At 56.0% G+C, this 11,960-nt stretch overlaps 1 protein-coding gene across 1 annotated transcript in view; it reads left to right on the top strand.

The window, feature by feature from the left end:
* The first annotated feature begins 795 nt into the window (after positions 1–795).
* Positions 796–11,960, top strand: part of ACVR1B (activin A receptor type 1B) — a 19,507-nt gene continuing 8,342 nt past the window's right edge. The window contains exons 1-4 of the mRNA XM_004711368.3: positions 796–1,039; positions 4,109–4,339; positions 7,112–7,279; positions 8,143–8,299. Of these exons, the coding sequence (XP_004711425.3) occupies positions 820–1,039; positions 4,109–4,339; positions 7,112–7,279; positions 8,143–8,299 (776 nt within the window). The 5' untranslated portion in view covers positions 796–819. The remainder of the gene's footprint in view (positions 1,040–4,108; positions 4,340–7,111; positions 7,280–8,142; positions 8,300–11,960) is intronic.

The following is an 11,960-nucleotide window of genomic DNA, read 5'->3' as shown; positions in this document are numbered from 1 at the left end:
TGGAGACAGATGTTTCCAGTTAGCTGCAGAGGTGGAGGCTGGGTATAGCCTAGTGTCCAAGTAGCCATAGGCTGGCGAACCAGAGAGTGGTCCCACAGGAGAACTTGGTCTGACCCCCAGAGACATGGCCCAAGAGCTGCGCAGAGGGGAGGACTGCTGGTCGGGATGGAGGTTGGCCGTGTAGTGTGAGGGGCGCGGATTGGAAATGGGCCGTGAGCAAGGCTAGCTGCAGCCTCTTGCAAGCCTGGCACCAAGTCAGTTTACCGGCTGGGAGGGTAGTGCTAGGAAGGCGGGCAGAGGCCCGAGGAGCTGTTGTGAGTAGATGGTGGGGACGGGCATCCTTTTAGGGGCTGAGGTGCAAACTCCTGACCTGGGAGCTGATTCCAATGCCAATGACCCTCTAAGCACTGGCTGAGGCTGAGGGTCCTTTCAGAAGCAGAGTGCCACGCCTCCTTCCAGGGTTGGCCGAGTGGGTTCAAACCAACAACCTTTCTGTTAGCAGCAAAGTGCTTTGACTCCTGGGCTACCGGGCCCCTTGGAGTAGGGGGAAGGGTGGGGGGCGGGTACCAGGAAATGGCAGGCTGGTAGTGGGTGTGACAGTTGACCTGGCCCTGTTAGCAGGGCCAGACAAGCCTGCCTGCTGAGACCTGAGCAGTCAAGGGCCCCTGAACACACGGAGGGTAAAAGGAGCCCTTTGACCTTGTGGGAGGGGCTGGGGGTCATTGCAACCACAGCTTTCCCTCATGTTACTCCTTGTTCTCCCCAACACCCCCCTCCCCCCACCATCCAGGTCACCTCAAGGAGCCTGAGCACCCTTCCATGTGGGGCCCCGTGGAGCTGGTGGGCATCATCGCCGGGCCCGTGTTCCTCCTGTTTCTCATCATCATCACCGTCTTCCTTGTCATTAACTACCATCAGCGTGTCTATCACAACCGCCAGCGACTAGACATGGAGGACCCCTCCTGCGAGATGTGTCTCTCCAAAGACAAGACGCTGCAGGATCTCGTCTACGATCTCTCCACATCAGGCTCCGGCTCAGGTACCCACCTCCCCAGGCCTTTGCCGCCCAGCAGCAGGCAGCCAGTGTCCACGGGCCCTGAGTCACGAGTCACGGGCTCCGTAATTCCCCTGCTGTGCAGCCTGACTTGCACTGAGATAAGATATGGCTTCACAGGAAATCTTGCCATCCCCGGGCTTCTAGAGGTCATCCAGAAACCCGGTCTCTCTAGGGCACTGGGAATTCCATGCGGGTTCAACTTGGGCTGGTTCCGCCTGAGCGCCGGACAGCTCCATGGAAGGCCCCTTTGGAGAAGTGGGAGTGTGCCGGATTCCTGAGAGGTGGTGGAGGCTAATCATTGATCCCAGAGCAGGCACAAGGGGAGTGTAAGGACGTGGAGTGAGGCTGGAGAGTTGGGATGTGGTGAATCATTGACTCATACCAGTTGCCCAAGGCGCTTTGGGTGGGGGTTAAAGGAAGGCAGGCTTGGGTTCTCAGCACCATTTCCTGTGCTGTCTGCTGTTACACCCCGTCCTGCTGAGGTGGGGGAATTGAACCGAGCCCTGGACCTCTGCCATGGGACCAGGAGTCAGCATGCAGGGAAGGCGGCTTTTCAGGTCCAGAGGCATGCTCGCTGCCTGTTGTGGACAGGGCTGCCAAAGAGTTTTTTCAGGCAGCAGGGCAATTCTTTTAGTGACAGCGGTATTCCTTTCTCGGGAAGTGGGGGATCATCCACAAAGGTCACTGCTCCCACTCCAGCTGAAACATCCAGGATCTTATTTGTGGAGACTGGCCTGCTGGGAGGGGGGTGGGGTGCATGTGTGAGGTATGTTTCCTTGCCATGTGACAAGACTATTGTTCTGTAGGGAGATTATGGGGCCGCCAGCCGTGGCAGCAGACACTCCTCCTTGAACACCGGGAGTACTTGGAGCTGCGACATCCCCTGGATTTCAGTGCTTCTGCCTTTATTAAGCTCTGCAGTCGCAAGTGCCAAAGTGATGGATATATTTAAAAGCTGTGTATTTTTAGAAAGGGAGAAAATACACGGCCTGTTCTGTGCTGACAGGGAGAGCAGTGGTTAGAACCTTCGGCTGCCGGAGGAGGAGCCCTTTGATAATCAGAACTGACCATCGTGGCTACAGAGCCATCTGGTTAGTTGACCACGGCTCTCTGGTTATTCATTCATTCTTTTTTTTTTGTTTGTTTAACATAAACAAGAATTCTCTTTATTTAAATAAGCTTTGACATTTTTATTTTTTTCCATTATTCATTCTTAATTCAGACGGCACAGAGCTCCCCAGGGTGCGGGGTTTTTAACTGAGGAAGTCCCACCTGCTTCTGTGCCTTTTAGCTCATCTTAACAAACACCTGGGAGCCCTTCGAGGAGACCAGGGTACTTGGAGATTAAAAGTGGCTGACCCGGGACTGGATAGAAGAGACGGGTTATTGGGAAAGACCTCACAGAGCAGGGCACATTTAAAGTCTGAGCTGGAAATGTTTGAGAGAGAACATTCCGGGCCAAGGAAGGCACCTTGAGTGGAAGAGCAAATGGGGTGGCAGTTTATCTCGGTGTGTTTGGGGAGAGATAAGTGCTGTGCTGACGATAGGGGTGGGGAAGGGCAGGCAGGCCCAAGGTCAAGGGTACCCAAGTGTGCCCACTGTGTCCCAGCCAGAGGAGCGGTGAGGGAATGAGTGTTCATCTTTTCTGACAGTGTGGAGCAAGGCTCCATTCATTCACCAACAAACATCCCCAGGGAGGAGAGGGGTGAGGCGGGGCTGGGTGTGGGTTTGCAGGGCAGGAGCAAGGTAAGATAGGAGTCTGGGAGGGGCAGGGAGGAGGAGACCAGTTGAACATCTCTAACCCTTTCAAGATGGAATTGTTTTCTGTTTGAATGTTTTGTTGAAACCATGTACTTTCAGTACTGGAAGGCATTTTGAAGTAAACAAAGAACAGATCTGCCCCTGAGGTAATAAAGGATTTTATGCAGTTAGCGGGACACATGTGCCAAGGGGTCTTTGGTGCTGGGAAGGAGCCCATTTCTTCAGATCCGCACAGTTATTCAGGCTCCCTTCAGATGGCAGTATACGCCAAAAGTGGGACCACAGCTTCTCTCGAAGCCCCTCAGGTGGGAAATGTAGGTGAGCATCGTATGTCCTGTGGGTTACAAAAGAGAAGGACCGGAACACAGACAGGTGCAGCGGGGATGGAGAGGAGGAGGGGTCTACTTTATTTAAGAAATGCATCAGTGGACCTACACTGTTATCATTAAAAGTGTAGACTTTGGAGTCAGACAGTTCCAGATTTTAATCTCTCCTCTGCCATTTACTGCTTGTATGAGTTGGAATGAGCTGCTTAACCTTCCTCTCTGAACTTTAGCTTTCTTATCTGTAAAATGGATGGGCAATAGCAGTATCCACCCTCGTGGGTGGTTAAGAGGCGTTAGAGAATGCTTGCGCAGCACAGTGCCTATTATGTAGTAGGCTACAGTAAGTGGTCGATCACACCCAGGAGACTTGGGGACTAATGACAGATTGGCTTCTTCCTGTGTGTCTGCTGCAGGAGAGGCAGAGTCCAGTTAGCCAGGATGGTCAAGGTGAGACGGTGCATGAGTCAATGAGGCCGTAAATGTGCCCAGTAAAGACAGGAAAATGTCTTTTAAGATAAGCATGGACAGCCCCTTGTGCATCTGTGAGCAGAACTTTGATCCCTGGAGGGAGAGGGGCGGGCACCAGGGCCGCGGGCCGCACTGCACTGCCCTCTAGTGGGCAGAGAGCAAGCAGTCGGAAGGCCGATCCCACTGCACCTCTGTCCTTCACCTCTGTCCCTTCTCCCCTCTGGCGCCAAAATTGAGCAGACGTGGGTCGTCGGTTGCCCCACCGGTGGCTGGATGCAGGGCTGGCCAGTCTGGTCAGAGACCTGCATTCAGATCTAGTCCACACTGAGAGGAGCAAACGCCCAGTCAAGGGACAGCTGGTCACGCCCGCTTCCCTCTCTGCGCCCCCCTGGGCAGATGCCCTGGATGGGGTACGGGGCCGGGGGCGGGGGCGGGGCAGTGTCGCCGAGGTTAGTGACTGGGCGGTGACGGGCTCCTTCCACTCTCTGGTCCACAGGGCTGCCGCTCTTTGTGCAGCGCACCGTGGCGCGAACCATCGTCTTGCAGGAGATCATCGGCAAGGGCCGCTTTGGGGAGGTGTGGCGGGGCCGCTGGAGGGGCGGCGACGTGGCCGTGAAGATCTTCTCCTCGCGAGAGGAGCGCTCGTGGTTCCGGGAGGCCGAGATCTACCAGACGGTCATGCTGCGCCATGAAAACATCCTGGGATTTATTGCGGCCGACAATAAAGGTGAAGGGCAGGGCGGGCCTTGGGGTTGGGGCCTCCTTGCCTGCTTGGCTCACCAGCAGTGCGGCCGCCCCACCCCAGTGTAACCTGAATAAGGTCAGGTCGTGGTGCTCAGACCAAGCTGTGAAGCCCGTTGTTCCTGGAGGCACTAAGTAGAATCCCAGTTTGCTCAACAGGTAGACGTGGCGAGCCCTCCGCTTGCCTGGCAGTGTATGACACCCGCCCCAGCCCCTCTCATTCTAGTCCCCGCGGTGGCTCCAGGGAGTTCATTACCAGGAGGAGTGATGGCCTCAACCCCTGCCAGAAAGGGGAACCCCGGGTGGGGTGGGGTGGAGTGGGCAGAAAGGCCTGGAGTCCAGGTCCTGTGGCTTGACCAGAACCCCAGGGAACTTTTCTAGGGGAGCAGACACAGCGGAGGAAAGGCCAGCCTGCCCCAGAAAGGCTCCCTAGTGGCCTTTGGCTCGGCTCTTGGCCTGGTCTGCCTCCCCCCCACACACACACATCTTCCCCTACTTGTTATTTTTGCTTTCAGTCCTCTCTCATGCTCCCGGGTTAGGCTCTCGCGGACGGGCAAAGGACAAGTGAACTAACTGTCCATTGTCCCCAAGTGTAGGGGCAGCTGAGGTAAGCAGGGCCCATGAGCTCGATGAGGCCAGTGGAGGGAGGGGCTCTCCGGATGTGTGCAGAGGTGCGGCCTGGCTGGGACCCTGCATTTCTCCCAGGGTGGCTGTTAGGGCCCCAGAGGGGCTCCAAAGGGCTTTTGTGAGAAGCTTGTACTTGTGAAGAGAAACTAACCCAACCCCACTGCCACTGAGCCCAGTCTGACTCAGCGACTCTGTAGGGTTCCACAGCTAGACCTTGACCGCAGCCTCATCTGCCGCGAAACGAGGCCAGTGGGGTCTGAACACCGACCTTGAGGTTGGCAGCCCAAGGCCCAACCCGCAGTGCCACCGGGGCCTCTTTCTCCCCAAACCTGTCAAGAGCCGCAGGAATTGCACCCCTCCAGTAGCGTTCCTTCACTCCAGCGGGCCAGGGCCTCTCCCTGCTGCTCGATTCACACTCGCACTGGACCCAGCCCCTGCCGGGGGCACTCCCAATGAGGGGTAGACAGACAGCTTGGCAGGTAGCAGTCCTGCCCTGCAGAAAAGACCAGGAGGCAGCTGTGGGTCCCCGCCCCACCCCCCAAGGGTCCACCAGCCACCAGGACGCAGATTGCTCACTTGGCACAGAGAAGCCTGCAGTGTTTGTTTACTGATCCCTCCCTGCCTCCCTCCCTCTCCCTGGCCAGAGACAGCAGCAGGCTGCTCCTCTGCACATTGCTAAGGCTCTGTGTCATGGCCCCGGCCGCCCCCAGGCTGCAATCTTGGGCTCACCCACAGAGGAAGGGGGGCGTGGGGAGCCTCACTCCCCTGTAAGTTAGATGCAGCCTCCACCTTGCTCAACGTTGAACAGATCCCACAGCGGCATCCAGCTGCCTGGTTTGCAGGGTCCACAAGTCCCCTGGGCCAAGGGTGTGCTGGGGGCCTGTGCTTGTGACTGGAGAAGCCCTCAGAGTGGGGCGCTTCCAGGGGCCGCACCCTGGATTGCTTCTGGCAGCTCCCGGGAGTCGGGATCTGGCCGTGGAAGCCTGTAGTCGGGCCAAGGAAGGACGTGGCTCTCCCTCCGCCCTGGGCCTTTGTAAGGTGGCCAGCGTGGAATTTGGGAGCTCTCATTCCAATTCCCAGCCTTCCCGTCGAGAGCAGCAGAACCCAGTTCCATTCTCTATTGTTGACGTCTCTTCTTTTCCTCCTCTATCCCTCTCCCTCCATGCACCTCCACCCCCCACCCCTGCAGTGTATAAGACCAGAAGTGTGTCTAGGCACCTTCTATGCATGCCTGACCGGGGGCAGTGAGGTGTTTAGGTCCTCTTCCCCAACGCCCAGGAGGTCAGCGCTGTGGTTGGGCTGTGCCCACAGTTTGATGGACCACCGAGGTGGCGGCAACTGCAGCAGGTCACCGTTACCAAAGTGACCCTGAGCCCATCTTTCCACGACCAGAACCTCATGATGCTGACTCACCACAACCCTACCGGACAGGGCAGAACTTCCCCTCTGAGTTTCGGAGTCTTTAAATCTTGACAGGAAGAGACAGCCACGTCTTTCTTGCGTGGGTTTGGACTGCTGACCCTTGGGCTGGCAGCCTGGAAGCACAGGCCCGTGGCCTTTTCCCCAGTGCAGCCTCCTCCTCCTCCTCACTGTCTGTGGTCCTTTACCGCTGGGTCTCACAGTTGCCCTGTGTGAGGGATGAGGGAGCAGGCCTGAGGGGCGGGGTGGGGGCTCCGTCTCTGTCCAGACCCGCTCACAGCATCCCCAGGGAACTGCAGAACTGCCCTATAGGCTTTCCAAGGCGCTCTACCATTTCTTTAGAACCGTTTTATTGACATTCGCATGCAATTCAGTGGATTAAATAGATTAAGGAGTTGTGCATTCATCACCACAGTTGATCTTAAACCGGTTTTTCCCCCCCATTTTTGTACTAAATTACTATTAGCTCCCCCTTTCTCCCACCTACCCCGCCCCTCCTCTGCCATAACCCTAAGAAACTATGCCTGACCCAGCTCTGGTCTCTATGGATTTGCCGCTGTGAGCTCGAGGGAAGTGGCCCAACACTTCTTTGGCCCACGGAGTCCACACTGCAGACCTGGAACCACGCTCCACCAGGGCTGTGCCTCTGCGTTCACGCTGCGCCTCCTTCCTGCCGCTCACTCCTCTTCTGGGGCCCTGTGCTTCTCCACAGATAACGGCACCTGGACCCAGCTGTGGCTGGTCTCCGACTACCACGAGCACGGCTCCCTGTTCGATTATCTGAACCGCTACACGGTGACCATCGAGGGCATGATCAAGCTGGCCCTGTCGGCCGCCAGTGGGCTGGCGCACCTGCACATGGAGATCGTGGGGACACAAGGTGAGTGGACGCAGCCCAGCCACTCTGGGGGCGAGGAGACTTGACTGGCCCACCTGGCCATCCTGGCTCACTGCCCAGAATTCCTTTTTCCTGGGAAAGTCGGTTGATAGCGTTGAATGATTGACTCGTATGCTGTGTGCATGATGTGCCAGTAAAACTGTGAGGGGGAAAGAGTCAGCGTGTAGAGCTAGGGGTGCCCTCCCTTCCCCGCTGTTTTGGAACTCCTGGGGCAGGGGTGTGTGTCAGGAGACGGGGGTGCCTCTTATCACTCAGTGGCATGAGCCGGTGTCGATTTGGGACACCCACCGTGGGCGAGGAGAGAAGGGCATTGAGGAGACCAGATGCACTAACGGCGTGGGGCGTGGCTTTGTGATCTCGCCCCTTCCCTGGAGCTCTGAGCCCGTGTGCGCTGCAGCCCTGACTAACCGGAAAGGTTCCCCGGCTCTTGGCGGTGGTATCAACTTTGAGGGCTCCCCTCGATCCCTTCACGGTGGTGGGTGCTAAAGCATGCCCTAGCGGCGATGGCAGCAGCACCCCTGGGGCATGCTGGATTCTGGGAAGCTAACCATCCCTGCCGGTCCACTCTGGACAGCGCCGTTCCGGGAGGGGCAAGCAGCATGACTAGTGGACCTGCAGGGAGGGGACAGACGTGCCCCATAGTCTGCGACGGCACTCCGCCCGCCCTGTCAGTCTGTTTCCCTTACGTCACTGAGCCAGTACAGGGGAGGCGCGGCTACAAGGGGGGCCGGGTGAGTGGGAGCAAACCCAGGCCGGCGCCTGCACAGCTGGCTGGAGCCCTGCCAGTTGGCCTTGCCACGGTCTCCTGTGAAGGTGCCGCCGTTTCCCCCCACCCCGCAATCCAGGGAAGCCTGGGATCGCCCATCGAGACTTGAAGTCAAAGAATATCCTGGTGAAGAAAAACGGCATGTGCGCCATCGCAGACCTGGGCCTGGCCGTGCGCCACGACGCAGTCACCGACACCATCGACATCGCCCCGAACCAGAGGGTGGGGACCAAACGGTAGGGCAGCAGCCTGCACAGAGGGTCCCCGTGGGCACGGAGGAGGAAGTCGAGGGAGGGCGGGGGTGCCACCGGGTTCCTGCCCTCTGAGATGGACTTGTCCTCTGTGCTGGGACACTCTCCCTGCTTCTCGCGAGAGACATCAGGGTGCTCCGCAGAGCCGCACGCGGGCGGTCCGAGGGGCAGTGGAGGAACTAGAGGCGCATGTAGTTCAGGAGCCCTCTGGGCAGAAAGAGGCCCTGGAACAGGATGGGAAGGAGGGTGGGCACCAGGAGGTGGCTGGTGCTTGGGGAGCGGTGCCAAGGCAGGCCAGGGTGGAGATGGGCATCCTCCGGTGTTGTGGCTCTGCTGCGCCCTCCCTGCAGACGAGAACAAGATGGGAGGAAGGAATTGTGGACGCAAGGTTGACCTCAGAAGTTGGAAATGGTGGTTAGGTGACCAAAACACTGTCGGTGTTAGTACAATTCAGTGACGGAAATCGCATTCACCCTCTTGTGCAAACATCACCATTGATGTTTTTCATCGTTACAGAAAGAAACTGGGGGTGCTTTAAGCAGTGACCCCGCCGTCTGTCCCTCCCTCCAGCCCCTGGTAAGCACCAGGACCTGGTCTAGACGGCTCCTGTGAGTGGGCTCATGCTGTATTTGTGATGGTGTGTTGGGCTGTACTCAGCGTCATATTTTGTTATTCCTGGGTTTGTTGCAAAGCAGAGCTGACCACAACTAACAACCTGTTCAAGGTCACGACGTGTGTTAGCACTTCATTCCTCCCTATGGCTCTCATTGGAGGCATAAAACTAAACTCACGGCCACCGAGTTGAAGCTCACCCATAAGGACCCTGTAGGTTTCCAAGAGTGTACATCTTCACCGCAGAGCGGCTGGTGGTTTTGAACTGCTGGGCTCCTAGTGTGTGTACACACTACGTTTCATGTATCCGCTCCTCTCTGGACGGGCACTCGGGTTGCTGTTGTGAACAGTGCAGCAGAGGACGTTGGTGGCCTGCCTGTAGGGGACAGGACTTCAGGGCCAGCAAATCGGTCTGGAAGACTGTGGGCCAATACCAATTTTGCTGTCTCAGAGTGGGACTGCCAGAACCAGAGGGGGCACACAGCTCTGTTAAAACTGAAGGTGTTTGCTGGCGCCCAAGATGAAACCCATTGCTCCCGAGGCAAGAGCTGTGCTTGGGTGGGTAGAGCAGTGACAGTGAGGGAGAGGTAAGTCGTGCCCGTGGGGCCAGGGGCAGGTTCTGCCGGATCCTGAAGCAGCCTGCCTGCTAAGGCCATTGGACACAGGGCCCGTGTGATGCTGTGCCCTTCAAGGATTTAAACTTTATGGGAAGTAAATAAGTGAAAGTGTGGGCTTGCTGGGAAGAAAAAGAACCTGGGTGTCCCAGGATCTGGTGAGTGTGCCCAGGATGCGCCCGTGAGAACTCTGTGATGGACTTTTTGATTCGCTGCCAAGCTGCTGCACAGGGACTGCCCAACGGGACTTGTCCGCCAGCAGTGCACGAGATGCCCAGCTGTCCACCGGCACTGGCGCTCCATGCGGCTGCTTGTGGCCCGCCTATACTGTCCCGCTGTGCCTTTGCGTCCCGTGTCCCAGGGTCTGATGGTGCTGAGAATGTTGGTAGGTGGTTACTCCCATTTCCATGGGAAAACTCCGTAGCATCTTTTTAAATTCCTTTTGTGTTAACAGTGTTACGAGACGTATGTGGTCTCACATACCGTACAGTTCAGTGGTGTGAATATCTTACAAAAAGACTTGGGCAGGCTCCACCATCATCTGTTCAGAACATTTTCTTCATCTTTGTGCTCCTTGTTATTAGCCCTCCATTTCTCCCAACCTCCCCTGCCGTGATCCTAAGACACGATCCATCCCATTTCTGTCTCTAGCTTACCGATCCTGGATTTCATACACCAAAACAAATCTTAACCCCCAAACCTCCACACAGCCTAAAACACAGGAAATCCTCAACCCGAGCAAAGCAGAAAAAAACAGCAAATTAAAAACGAGTCAAAGGGAGGGAAACAAGTGATGAGACATAAAAATCTCACTGGATGGCCTCTGGGTGACTTCACAGATGCATCTGAGGGGGAGGGGGCACTGTGGTCCAAGGGTGCTCCAGGGGGGCTTCACCTCCAGGGGGGCTCTGCAGGTGGATTTGCGGCTTCCCCTGACCTTACAAGTTCTTTGCCATCTTTCACTTGAACGCTTCTTTTTCTACGGGGTCTGAGGAGCTCCGTATGGAACCTGGCTAGTCGGCCTTTCCCAGCCGTGTGTTCACCAGCGTTTCCCCGCTTCTGTCAGCTGTCCCTTGGCTGTCTTGATTGCAGTTCTTTGCTACACAGAAGTTGGTCAGCTCCCACCTCCATGTAAACCCAGCGAAATAAAAACGCTCACGTGGATGCTTGTCCACAGTGAGTGAGTGCCCACACAGCCAGAGGCTGGCCATAACCCCAGCGTCCATCAGCAGCAGGGGAGTGGTGCTCACCACAGAGTATTAAACGAGATTCTGATTGTGTTACAACATGGATGAACTTTGGAAACACGCTGAAATGAGTCTGTCACAAACAGAAATACCGTATGTATTTGTCTCGTGTACAGAGATACCTCCACTAGGTAAATGCATAGAGGCCAGAGGTGATCACGACACCCCCGGGCGGGCCAGGGGGCGAGGGGGCAAATACGGCTTATGTGGAGCACTGAATGTTAAGAGTGATGGGACAGTTTGGGAAGTTAATGGGGATGGTTTCATAACATGATACATGTAATTACCATTGAATTATACAGTGGATAGGTGGCACATATGTAAGTTTCATCACAATAAAAAATGTTCATATCTATTGTCAGAAAGGGGACTCTGGAACTTGACCCGTCTTTCCCTGAGAGCTTTACCCTTGCAGTTGCCCATGTCGAGGGGACAGGTGGCTTCTTTAATGGTCATGGGGGGGTGAGGTGGGAACTGCCTTCCAATAGGAGGTCTCTTGACCTTCAGAATCTCACTGTCACCAAATGATGGAGCTGCCTTGCCCGCCTCCTGTCAATCACCGCAGCTGCCCAGGCCCCAGAAGGGTGGGCGGGGCATCGGAGGACTCATGATTTGCTTTGCTGTGATTCTAGTAGTAGTTAGTGATTACATCAGATGACTGTGCAGACACCTTGCAAGGAGCCCCAGGGGTCTAGTGGGCTACAGGTGGTGGGGTCAGCAGTTCTAAACCACCAGCTGCCCCTCAGGAAAAATATGAGGTTTTCTACTCCCCTAAAGAATTATAGTCTCTCAGGAGAACGAAGCAATCACATGGATGTGAATGAGGAGGGTTGGAATGGAGACCCAAACAAAGCCCATCTGTAGACAATAGGACATCCCCTCAGAAGGGCCACAAGGAAGGAACAAGTCAGCCAGGTGCAGTACAGGACCGACAAAACACACAACGCTCCTCTAGTTCTTTAATGCTTCCTCCCCCGATTATCATGGCCCCAGTTTTACCTTACAGATCTGGCTAGACCAGAGCATGCACACTGGTACAGATGAGAGCTCTCAATGAGGAGCTGATAGCAAAAGTCCAAGTAGAAAGAAAATGCTTTGAAAATGATGATGTCGACATATGTACAAATGTGCTTGACACAGTGGATGAATGTATGGATTGTAATGTATGGAGAT

Source organism: Echinops telfairi, unplaced genomic scaffold (assembly GCF_000313985.2).
Source record: "Echinops telfairi isolate 266 unplaced genomic scaffold, ASM31398v2 ScPeMD7_12;HRSCAF=54, whole genome shotgun sequence".
Lineage (NCBI taxonomy): Eukaryota > Metazoa > Chordata > Mammalia > Afrosoricida > Tenrecidae > Echinops > Echinops telfairi.
This window is presented reverse-complemented; position numbering and strand designations above follow the sequence as displayed.